Source organism: Poecilia latipinna, unplaced genomic scaffold (assembly GCF_001443285.1).
Source record: "Poecilia latipinna isolate Pla-1442-1.1 unplaced genomic scaffold, P_latipinna-1.0 Scaffold1940, whole genome shotgun sequence".
In the NCBI taxonomy this organism is placed as follows: domain Eukaryota; kingdom Metazoa; phylum Chordata; class Actinopteri; order Cyprinodontiformes; family Poeciliidae; genus Poecilia; species Poecilia latipinna.
This window is the reverse complement of record NW_015114556.1, coordinates 129030-141399: the sequence shown is the minus strand read 5'-3', so window position 1 is coordinate 141399 and position 12370 is coordinate 129030. Positions and strand designations below refer to the sequence as shown.

General features: G+C 39.5%; 1 protein-coding gene across 7 annotated transcripts in view; it reads right to left on the bottom strand.

Annotated features, from left to right (window-relative positions):
• Window positions 1-12370, bottom strand: part of LOC106935273 (E1A-binding protein p400) — a 37050-nt gene that overhangs the window by 9240 nt on the left and 15440 nt on the right. For 5 of the 7 annotated variants that reach the window (XM_015015663.1, XM_015015660.1, XM_015015662.1 and 2 more), the window contains 25 exons: window positions 12062-12236; window positions 11813-11949; window positions 11431-11617; window positions 11012-11181; window positions 10739-10926; window positions 9126-9428; window positions 6478-6651; window positions 6012-6164; window positions 5800-5870; window positions 5075-5364; window positions 4744-4946; window positions 4410-4579; window positions 3917-4113; window positions 3658-3769; window positions 3255-3530; window positions 3074-3148; window positions 2843-2983; window positions 2720-2764; window positions 1733-1886; window positions 1422-1651; window positions 1136-1309; window positions 1013-1060; window positions 778-914; window positions 328-384; window positions 140-218 (listed from right to left, as the gene is read on the bottom strand). In XM_015015663.1, the coding sequence (XP_014871149.1) occupies window positions 140-218; window positions 328-384; window positions 778-914; window positions 1013-1060; window positions 1136-1309; window positions 1422-1651; window positions 1733-1886; window positions 2720-2764; window positions 2843-2983; window positions 3074-3148; window positions 3255-3530; window positions 3658-3769; window positions 3917-4113; window positions 4410-4579; window positions 4744-4946; window positions 5075-5364; window positions 5800-5870; window positions 6012-6164; window positions 6478-6651; window positions 9126-9428; window positions 10739-10926; window positions 11012-11181; window positions 11431-11617; window positions 11813-11949; window positions 12062-12236 (3946 nt within the window). The remainder of the gene's footprint in view (window positions 1-139; window positions 219-327; window positions 385-777; window positions 915-1012; window positions 1061-1135; window positions 1310-1421; window positions 1652-1732; window positions 1887-2719; window positions 2765-2842; window positions 2984-3073; window positions 3149-3254; window positions 3531-3657; window positions 3770-3916; window positions 4114-4409; window positions 4580-4743; window positions 4947-5074; window positions 5365-5799; window positions 5871-6011; window positions 6165-6477; window positions 6652-9125; window positions 9429-10738; window positions 10927-11011; window positions 11182-11430; window positions 11618-11812; window positions 11950-12061; window positions 12237-12370) is intronic. The other 2 variants (XM_015015661.1, XM_015015666.1) reach the window with 2 other exon arrangements.

Genomic DNA, 12370 nt, shown 5'->3' with positions numbered 1-12370 from the left:
TATATATATATATATATATAAACAATTTAATTGGTTTTAACAACACATTTAGTCATAACCAGTCCCTAGAGGACATTCCTGACCTTGATGTGTCCCAAAATGAAAATGCCTGGAAATAAATCATTCTGCTCATATCCACCTTTTTCTCTTTGGCAATCCTTTCAGCCCGCTGAGAGGCCACCTGAATGGGAGGTAGGGGCTTATCGTAGGTAATCCCACTGAAAAAAAACAACAAAACAAAACAAAACAAAAACAATAGATAAATTAAAAAGAATGTGGATTGGAACTTTTGTATATTCATTTAAAAATAATGAATATTAAACATACCTCTCTGCTAAGACCGACGCATGTTTAGGATTCTTCTGGAAGGGATTCATTCCAAGCCTTTGAATAATATGAATACAAGTATAAATACATTTCAATATGAAGATAAAAAATGATCAGAGTTACACTGCACAAAGTGCCACAACACAACAATAATTAATTCAACTTTACAAGACTACAGTGCCTTTTAATCAATTTGGGGATGAAATCTTTAATTTCCCTCAAATGAATTTCTTTAAACATTACTCAATACTAACTAATCTTTAAGGTATTTACAAAACAAAAAGGTCCAATTCACACACAAAAATAAATAAATTATTCCAATCGTATATACAGATTTAAAATTAATTCCAAACATGTGAACTGAACCCTATATTTCATAAAATACAGTTAAGATTCTTATGCCAAGTGATAGAATAACAGCAGGAAACAGCCTAATGACTGAACACTTACAGTGGTTTGATAGGTGGGCTCCTCTTACTGGCGATTATTTTCATGAGTTCAAAGCGACTGCTGTACAGCTGAATCTGTGAGCTGTTGTCATCCTGTGTGTAGATCTGGCAGGTCCGCAAAGGACGGCTGTTCTTAGACTGAACGCATGTGAAAAGGACAAATATTTACTCAAGTGAAGCAATGACCTCGACAGTAAATAAATGTTTATTCACCCAAAATTCAAAAGAAAGGATACCTTATATATGCTCTTGGATTTCTTCTTGGGGTTGGGCTCGTACACCAACTGGAAAATTAGAGAAAGCGATCAGCACGATGTGGGCAGTCTAGTTTTAAAGTAGGGTGACCATGCGCTCAGTACCTTGCCCTCCTCTCTAGGAATGATGACGTTCTCGTAGCGGTTGCGACACTGTTTGGGTGAGCGGTAGATGCGGCTGCAGGAGTTCACCACGTCGCTCACCAGATCCCAGTTAGGTGTGTGAGCAGGCGACACGATTGTCAGATTCAAAGGCAGCTCCAGCAGCTGCTTCACAGCCTGAAGAACAATAGCAAGAGGTTTCATCAGCGTTATAAAAAGTTAACTTATCTTTTTTTATTTTTTTTTAAAGGAGAAGCCGATAAAGGAGAGGATTGAGCGCAGACGTTACCTGAAGCAGAGCCCAGTCCTCACTGATGAGCCACTCTGGGTTATCCTGACCAGCCTCCATGGCAGGTTTAGCCAGTGACGGCAGCGGTTTGGCAAACGGAGGCTGTTTGATGGAAAAGTTCTTCTTCTGGTCTTTGCCTTCACGCCGAACTTTGAGCATGCTGGCCTTCTCGAAGAGGGAGCGTGGAGGAATGACTGTCTCCCCATGGCCCTTCTTCTTCTTTCTGGCTGCTGCAAGACAAAACGGGTACAGCTGAGATAAAGTGGAACAATTCCACCTACCACCAGCATCCTCTCTGACATCCATTTTACCTGAGGGATCCATCTTGAGTCTCTTGTGCTCCTTGCGAATGTAGATAGGAGGCAGCTTGGACTCTGGCATGGGTGTGGTGTCATACATCAGCATCATGACCGAATCGATGTAAATGTCATTGTCATCCTGTGGCGGCGTGGGTGGAGTCCAAACCTATGTCAAAGAATAACAGAGAGGGAATAGCAAGGCAGAAGGTCATTTTGTGCTACAATACTTGTAAAATAAATGGAGTGAGGGATTTTTTCTGCACCGATGTGCTGCATTGTAAATAGTCAGTCTTATTTAATGTTCAGTGTAAATGCACATTTTGTCCATTTTTGAAAAAGTTATCCGAATGTGTTGCACAGCCCTTGGCTATTGAGTTTGCTATTTTTATTTATAATAACTGCACAGTATTTTCTGAAATAGTCTTGTACAGTACATTGTTATTATTCCTATTATTGTTGGTATTGTTAATGTTGTTCTTTACATGTTGTTTTTAGTACTTTAATGACTATTTTGTGTGAATCTATACCTGATACTGCTGTTACAATTTCCCCTTTGCGGGACATTGGAGGCAGTTTCTACTCTATGAATGCAAAAATAATCAGAATTTTGTGCAATATCTGCATATGATGCAATTCTCATAGGGTGTCATGTGAAAACTTTATTATTTAAGAGTTAGCGCGGCCGAGTTTTCTGTCTGGAGTGCAAATACGGAAGTTCAGTAAGGATTTACTGCTATTGTTTCTGTAGAGGTTAAAAACAAACACTACAAACTGAACTTTCAGAATGGGTGAAGGACAAATGTTGAGATGGTTAGAGGCATATAAGTTTTGGCCAACAGAATATTGAATTAAGTCTAAAAACAACAAATAGTTTTCCAACAACCATTTTGTTGCTTTATTTTTTTCCCAAATTCTTATTTTACATATTTCCAGAATGTGTGGAAATCCTGTTTTGACAGAGCAACAGTGACTTATATTCCAGAACATCTAGTCTCTTACCGGCATGATTTCTGTATGACCATCCTCCGCATCAAACACATATTCCTGTTAAACGCACAGAAAAGATTAGAGTCTCCATGTAGCGCACCACTTCCTGTTTATCTGATAACAGCATCCACCCACCATGTTGTATGCATCTTCTCTGGTATAGGTGAAAAGGTCTTCCTCTCCCTCCATCAGCTGGCACTTCTGCTCCTCCTCCTCCTCTTTCAGTTTCTGCAGTTGTTGTAGCTCCCAGCCTCTCTTTGCACACTCCAACCTCTCCTGGAGAACATAAACAACGTCAAACATAGTTAAGATGTCTGTACCAAGTGAACACAAATGTGAACTAAATCAACAAAACATGTCTCATACCTTAAGAGCAGCTTCATCGTCACCAATGTGGAGGTACTCCAAGTAATGCAGAGCATATCTCTCAATAGGAGTAAGCTGACAGAATTTAAAAAAAAAAAATGTGAGAAAGGCAATTTTATTTAATTTTATTTCACATAGCTGAATCGAGTTCCCAAAGAAACTTTGAAGACTTCAAAACTACCTGTTCCATGACCGCATTCAACTCCTCTAGCAGGCCAGGTTCTTCTTTAGTTTGGATCTCTGACTCTGATGACGATCTGCCTCCCAACTCCTCCTCTTGGGGCTCTCCCTCCTCTGATTGGGCATCCAGATTTATACTGTGCAGAGCCTGGATGTAGGGTCTTGCTACTTTGGGAGAAATGGATTCAGAGGCCGATGGCTCCTGATGAAGCACCACAAACTCCTCCACCTTCACTCCTGAAGTTGCCTCTACTTCCAGCAGGTCTTGGATTGTCGACTACAGACACAGAATCAGGTCATTTTTTTTTTTTACTTGAACGCTATTAATCACAATTGCTTCTAAATGGCATTTTACAATCATTTCTTAACAGACTATAAAATTTGAAGCTGAAGGTTTGTCTTACCTGTGTGAGGAAAGCCAAACTGTAGTCGGTACCCTGTGCAACTACTTCTCTTATAAGCTCCTTGGTCCCATTTTTTAACAGCTTCTCTTCAATTGAGTTGCCACTCTCCAACCTGACCAAAACAAAGCAGAAAATAAAAGCAGCCATTACAAAAACAACAGAGTCCTTAAATGCTGCATATTTCAGGTGGCCAGTGAGTAACTCTTTACTTCAGCAAATAGAAAAGCATCACAAACGGATGATGCATTTGAAAAATCACCTGTATATGTGAATGTCCTTGGAACGTCCCACTTTTTCACACCATTCTTGAGTGCGGGCGTCCATGCTTGGGTTGAGATCCGTGTCGTAGAAAATGATTGTGTCTGCGTCAACGACGGTTCCAACTTCAGAGCAGCAGCAGTTGGTCATGATGCTGCAGAACACCTGCTTGTTGGTGTTAAACTTCCTCATATTTTCCTGGAAACACACACACACAAACAACAAAGGTAACTGGCTGAGAAAAAGCTACCAGCAACACAACTTTTTCATTTTGAAAGGTCAGAAATTTACATGTTTTTTTTTTTTTATGTTTTATAAAACATAACCTGTAGAGAGAAATCTGTAACTGATAATAAAACAAAAGAAATACGTGTTCTCATATCTGAGAACACGTATCCAAAAAGATATTCATCACACTTAAGTGCGATAGAAAAAAAACTAGTGGAAAAATAAATGCATTCTTTTATTCAGCTGAATCACTTGAAATGGTTTACCTGCGTTTCTTCCAAGGTGAGGCTTTCATCAATGCGCACATATTTGAGCTGCCTGTAATCCAGGAAGGCCTCCAAGATGTCCAGCATCTTAAACATCTGAGTAAAGATGAGGACACGCCGACTCTCTGACCTAAGCTTCTGCAGCAGAATGGCAAGAGCTTCCAGTTTACCTTTGCAAAGAAAAACAAATTAATTAATGCTCTTCTTATTTCAGTTGTCTAGCGCATGGTTAAATACGACTACATTCTCTAAGCAACTTTAAAACGGTTTTGTAATTCAAAAGCGACCCTGCGTGTTTGGACAGATGAGCAAAGAGATGTGTGAGCAGACTTACCCGAGTCCATCTGCATTAACTGTAAATCAGGATGGCCCAAGAAATGTCTGGAGGCTAAATGGTGGATGTCTGCACTGTAAGGCTCAGAGGCCTCCAGCAGCCGCTGCTGAAAGGATTTCTGCTTAAGCCTGTAGGGAACTGAAGGATCGGCTGCATACAGATGAGGAGGTGGAGCTACAGCTGTGGGCACCACACATGTCAACCTACAAAATAACAAGCATGAAATAGAAATAATAATACTCAGAACTGAAAAAATAAAGAAAAAAAAATCAATAAATGTAATCAGCAACAGACAAAAATTAGGAACAAGTTTTAGCAAAAGTGGAAATACCTCTTGATCAGGCTTCCGGCAGCTTCATGATGGTTCTCCACGGTGAGCAAAGCAGACTGCAGCACAGACGTGGTGCCCACACAGGTCCTCTGAGCTCTAGAACAGCTTTCTCTCCCCACCCACCTCCAGCCCCCAGCGGTCGGGGCGGTGTGAGCAGGTTCTGGACTCAAAGTGCATGCCTGCAGCAGATCGGACCCATACAGCACTCTGCAGTTACAGCGCTGCTCATTTGCTTCAAACAAGCGGCTCAAGCGCTCCTTCAGCTGCTGAGTCTTTTCCTCTGATGCCTCCTAAAAATGTATTTAAAAAAAAAATTAAGGCCATCTTAAGAAATAGTTTTTGTTTTCTGACAACAGCTTACTTATAAATAAGCAAGCTAATCTTATAAATATACTAACTCAACATGTTAGGGGAAACTATTGAACACATTTTTGGTCTTTAGCAAGCAAACAGAGTATTATCTAGAGCCATGTTCTACTTCATATACAAGTACAGACAAAGTATTTCTTGATGTACAAGAAGGAACAAATAACTGTGATTACATTAAACATGTTTCCAAACTGCAGGAAAGAAACAGAAGCATTTAAATACTGCTGTCAGTGTTTATTTTATTGAAACAAACTGAATTTCATTTTTAACAAAATCCACTTCCACAGTGTGATTGCATTATTTATCTGAGCTTCAGCTCTTTTCTGTTATGTGTGACATTACTTCAACATACTCACCAGTGAAGCACCATGACCTGCAGTCGTAAGCTTGGCTGGAAATGATGTTGCATTTGTAGTCGCACCCAATGCTAACGAAAGAAAGAAAATAAGGTCGGAATTTCACAGAAACACCAGTGTCACGCATTCAGTATTAATAAACAAAAAGTTTGGGGAAAAGTAGCACTTTTTATTCCACGGGAATGTCAAAACAATCAGAAGAGAAAAGTCACCTTGCTGAGCTGTTGAGAGGGCAGGATGAGGCGTTCCAGGTGTCGCTGCAGCACTAGAGGTGGGAACGGTTTGAGGCAACGTTTGCATCACCATGGAGCCCTGGGGTCGTATAATCGGCTGCCCTGGAGCGGACACAATCTGCAGGATGTTGCCTAAAACAACCACAAACATGGAGGCAATTAAAAAGTGCCCTCAAACCAACAGGAGAGAAAAACTTTCAGCTTCATTTTTAGCCTCAGCTAACTGAATACAAAACAGAAATATTGAAGCATCAGTTTAACAGCATTTAAGATAATTGTTAAGGTTAATTACTAAGATCTAAATGGATAATAAAACTTGTGTGGTTAAAAAAAAAAAAAAAAAAAAAAAACAGACAATAAATGGAAATGGTAAACACAGACTTTTAAAAGGAGAAAGCAAAGAAAATGATGGAAAGATAAAATATGACAATGGGATGTACATTACCGAGTGTACCTTGGAGCTGCAAGGGCTGTCCAGTGGTGAGTTGGCGGAGCTGGCTGTGGGACAGAGTGAACTTGTTCCCCTGAAACTGCAGGGTGACCGGAGTCTCTGGCTGCGTGATGCGGTTCTGACTTCCTGCCATGTTGGCCAGCTGGGCAATTTTCACCACATCTCCACCTTCATTGGAAAGAAAAGAACAAATAGTAAAAAAAAAAAAAAAAAAGATTATAGTAATAATAAAAATAATAATATTTCACATCTACGGTCATAAATATAAAAATGTATTCAGTTAGTTGCAAGGTGAAAAGGAGACAAGACATGCAGAACCAAGGTGAATTAATCAGATGGAAAAAGCACATCTCCTCTCAACAAAGCAGCTTGTAATAAAAAAAAAAGACATAGGGGGAAAAAGTCTGAAATATAACACACAAAACACTTTTTCAAGACAACACACACCTCAGCACAAACTACAGTAAAAGAAAATATCTCCCTCCAACTACTGAATATAATGTATATGGATATTTTCACTACTAATTAAATGTTACCACATTTAAGTGTATAATTGTGTAGTTATAACAAGAATAAATAAAAAAACAACAACAACTGTATTCTGAATAGTTTGATAAAAATCTGTAAAATCTATTTTGAATACATCTTAAAACCAGATAAAACTTTCCCATTCCATACACGTCATTTTTAAGCTATTCTGTGTTTTGCAAAACAAAAGAAAACAAACAAACCTGTGTGTGTTTTGTAAATTCTTCACCGTAGAGTTAAATAGAATCGGTCTTAAAAGGGACTCTGGAGTAAAAATACACTGAAATGTTTTGTTGTTTGGAATTTCAAACAAAGATGTCAGATAAACATGAGTTACCGTCTGACATCAAAAGTGAAAGACATTCATTACAAACAAAGATGAAAATCATATTCTGTTCTCTGGGAAGATATATTCACTACCCAGCAAAAGAACTACAGTAAAGTGCTCAAATTCTGACTTGCTGCCAACAGAAAAACTGAACAATGCAGGCAGGTTAAGGACACTTGGTCACTGCTGCAACATCTTTTGTACTTTAAGTGCATTTTAGGTCCAAATATTATATTTACATTACACAATGAACTTGCATTTTACCTTAAATTGTTTCTGACCCATTCTGTGGCGAAATTATACTTTGACTCGGAAGCAAAAATAATTGAAAACCTGAAGATTATATTCACAGCAATCAAACAGTTATCACATGTTCAAATACTGTGTGTCACTGAAAAAGTTGACAATTTAAAGCGTAAAGCGTTGGATAATCTGCAGAGACGCTTACACATGCTTTGCTTTGACATTCAAAATTAGACAAAAGAAGAGAGGAAAAAAATAAGAGATAGCTTTGGGTCATTTCCTAATAGCTTGGTTGATGCAATACACAAAGATATATTAGTAAATAAACCGGGGTATAAAATATTAAAAAGGAAAGGAGAACATAAAAGGACTGAAGTGTTTCCTGGACTTTTCTACTTGAGTCATATATTTTTGTTTCCTGTTATCGGGATGTAAAATGATGATGGGTGGGTTCACAAACACAGCTGGACTCATACTGAGTAAGAACACAATGACAACACTGAACAGAAAACTGGATATAGGAAAAACAAACAAAAAACAACTTCAAAGACTTTCAGACAGTTATTTAAAAAAATAATTTGCTGTCCATCTGTACTTAATCTTGCAAGAGTTTAGAGAATTGTTCAAGATAAAACAATTTGTTTTGAGATTTTATTGTTTAATTTTTGTCTTAAGTATATTTCTCTCTATATATTCTAAGTCTGATCTCCACTGGGGCAGCTTGACATTAGAAAATTAAATGATGGTGATGTCATTGTTAAATATTGCAATAATGACATTTGTTGCCGTAAATGTATTTTCTTCAGTGATCATCATTATCCATTATAATCTTTCATTTGTGTCAGGTTTGGACATCTACTCTTTTCAATCAGTCCTTTGGAATATTAATTACAATATATTGTGTATTTCTGCAAAAGTCTCACTTTGCAAGTCTTGAATTTTGATCTTTCTTTACACAAAACTTTACTAAACATTTTCATAACCTTAATAATCCAACATAAAGGCATCATACCAGGCATACAAGGCAATTTCAGAACTTCACCTCTAATTATGCCCAGTGTCAAAAAATGTTCCCATTTTTTCCCCCAGTCAGTGTTCTTTCTCAGTAGGAGTCCAAATGCAAAGATTCTTGTGCCTGTTAACAATTTAAGAAAAAAATATAAAATCCTAAATTTATCTTTTAAAATCAAGTAGCATAGTGACACCAGGTGTGACATACAGCAAGAGGGTCGTATGCAGCATACATGCAGGTGTGAAGATAAGAAACTGGGTATGCCAAGACAATGAGATGCTGCTGATATGGCTGCAGGTCTACAGAGACGCTTCTCTTCCATCGGCCTGCTGATGTACGACATCTGAGAGCAATTTCTGCAACAGCGGCGCTGCTGCCGCCATGCCTACACAGAGCCACATTCTCTGGACTCAACATATATCAGCAGTGCCTCAAGTAAAGGCCTTGGTGTACAGCAGCCAAAACGTTTGTGCTGGAGGTGGGAGGGGGTTGGGGGAATGCAGAGATGATAGGGGAGGGCAGGCCACTTACTAGGCAACCGTGCCTGGGCCTGAGATGTAAGAACCAACCTCTGGGACAAAAGACTGGGCTGGATGGCATGGCTGGGGGCTAAACCTGGCCTTGGAACCTGGGTTACTCCAGCCTGGCTGATGGAAGTCATCGAGCCTACGACTGTTCCAGCTAAGGTCTGACCCAAGGCCAACGGAGTAGCTCCCAAAACATGCTGCCCGTTGCCACTGTTCCCAGAGGAGGCAATGGAGGAAGATGCAGTGTTGTTGTTGCTGCTGCTGACAGTAGGAGTTGCCTGGGGTCTCTGAGTAGCTGTTCCAACGGCTGCGAAATACAAGGCAGTGGGGTGTGGGAGTCCATGTTAGGGCTAACCCGATATTTAGTCAAATCATTGAGATCAAAGCGTTTTGTTCTTATCTACACATACAGCAGTGGTGGGCCAACACAGGAAGTAGTACAAAAGATGTTTCTGACGGGCAGCGGAATATATTGACATACATTTATTGTATAGCATTATGATGCTGCGTACAACGGACACACTCTGTGCTTATTCGTTTGTCCATCTGTTGAGTGAAGCAGTTTCAAAACAAATTTCCCCAGTGGGACAATAAATTATATCCTATAATATGATATTAAATTTTTTTAAAAATCTTTTTCTGTTTTAGGACATGCATGCAGATCAAATCTGTCAATTTTTCAGTTAGTTTTGCAAACTAAATAAAGGCCAAAAAGATTTTGGAGGCATCAGGAAAAAAATATATTTATGTATATTGTCCACCCACCACTGCTCCAAGAAAGTTAAGGTTTAAACACAGTGAGGCTCTGTGAAAAGGAGAGAAGCAGTTAATAATTTACCTGCAGCAGATAACTCTCTGCGCATCTTCATTTAATATAGATCCAGACTGGTTGGGCCCAAACGCTGAAGTTAAGGGGACTTGTACCAGAAAATGCTTTACATGTTACCCACAATTACCTATGTAGGAAATCATTATTTTGTTTTTGTTTGTTTTTTAAAATTCACAAAATTGTGTCAACATAAACTGTTGACATATATACTTTTGTTTTTTTGTTTTTTTTGGATGGTGTAAGCCAACATTGGTCTTGGCCACTCCCGAATTAGCTTTTGCTTGACCCTCAAGGACCCACTAATCTGAATTTAATCTTAATGAGGATTCAAGAGAATTATCTATAGCAGGAAGGACATGAACTGCTTATTCCTTCTACCAAAACCTTGCTTAAAAACTCTGAGCTATCCCTTTAATAACTTATAATCCACATCGACCAACAGTAAGCCTTGATCTTTCAAACATGCAGCAAAGTATGTAAATGCATACCATTGGGTACACATTCTAACAATCATGTATGACAATATCTGCACGGTGTAAGTTTTAATGCATGACAGTAATCAGAGTAATTTGAATTTAAAACAGCATGTCAATCATGCAGCATAACACTGCATAATGCACACATCACAAGCAGAGAAAGTTTTATTAGCAAATGGGGATAAAAGCAACGACCAAACAACCATAAGGAGTGAGATGTATTCCAATTAAAACATGTACTGATAACCAGGGGTCCTCAAGCCGGTGGACTTTCTGTCATTTGACAAACGCTTCCCAAAAAAATAATCTTACCATGAGGTGTGGGCGTAGCTGTCGGGGCAGTAACAGGGGACTTGCCTCTAGCCTGGCCAGACTGGCTGATGGTGGAAACTAAGGTGCCTGTAGGCGGAGAGCTTGTTGGGGGGCGCTGACCCGCTGCATTCCCAATGGCAGCTAATCGACCTTCTGGCTTTGTACCATACTGCACTGGCTGGAACAACCTGAAAAGTGCAAACCAACAACTATATAGCAATAAGATTACCACATTTTATGATACCAACATGTCAATGTAGAAAAGTTTCGGACCTCATGGGTTTTATGGGACATGGTTTGGGTCTCGGTGGTGGCTCAGGAGCGGAGTAGATTTCCTCTATGAGCTGCTGAGTGACCTTTAGCTTAGGTACCGCTTCCTCTGTCTGGTAACGAGTCAGTCTGTTCTCGTTGTTGATCAGATTGAACAAGGACAGGTTTGCAGTCTAGTATGAAAGTGACAAGGCAGATTGAGACGTGAGAGGTCAACATGTTGAACTGATTAAAAATTATTTTTACTGAGTAAAACTCAACCATTAGAAAGGGAAAGAGAAAATAGAAAACGACACAACAAAGAATTAATTAAGCCTAATGTGTTTACACTGAATGAGACATTTTTACAGTTTGATAATAAATAACTTTTATAATTGTCAAAGAAGCATTTTTTGAGGATCAAAAGCAACACCAGGGCATACCTGGCTTGAGTCTTTCTCAATAGCTCCAAGAACCAGTGATGGCACGTTGTACTGAAGAGAAGAGGAGAAGTAGGAGCTGCTGCTTTCTCTGGGCACCACCAACTCAGGGTGGTTACACACTCGCTGCAACTGCATCAAAACTTGAAGCACACTGACAAAATGACCCGACTTCAGTGCCTCTTGCGTCCTGGAGGAATACACAACACAAGACTAGAAAAAAAACCTCTCCAGAAATCAAAATTCACAAGACGTAGAGCTGGATATTTTCAATCATTAAGGGGAGGGAATTATGTATTTTCCAGACACAATGTGCCAGTTCTACTATGTGTTTGCTAACTGGTGCTGCCACTATTCTGCAGGAGCTGACAGTCAGATATCTCACCCAGGCTGTGTAAGGATGTCCTCGTAGAGAGTCTTCTGTCTATTTGAGAGACGGCACTTCAGGATGTGCTCGTACTTCTTGGGAAGCTGTTTCTCGACATCCCTTTTAGAGCGTCTCAAGATGAACGGCTGGATCATCTGCAGAGCAACACAAGAGAGATTGTCATTAGTAATACGTACTTATGGAATATAGATCAAAATCCCATTTGACAGTTTTACAATCAGACGAATATGCAGGGACAGCACACACCCTATGCAGACGGATAACCAATTTGTGGCAGTAGTCCTGGTTCTCGTCTGAGCCAGCTTTGATAGGAAAGTCCGAGTACGGCCTGGTAATTCCTGGCAACAGGAAGTGGATCACGGTCCAAAACTCCTTCAGCGTATTTTGAAGTGGAGTGTGGATAAGAAGGATCCTTTGCTCACTGGGAGAGTCACAGAAATATGTCAGTGATATTATGTGAAAATATCCTGCGAATATACAGGTCCTTCTCAAAAAATTAGCATATTGTGATAAAGTTCATTATTTTCCATAATGTAAAGATAAAAATTAAACTGT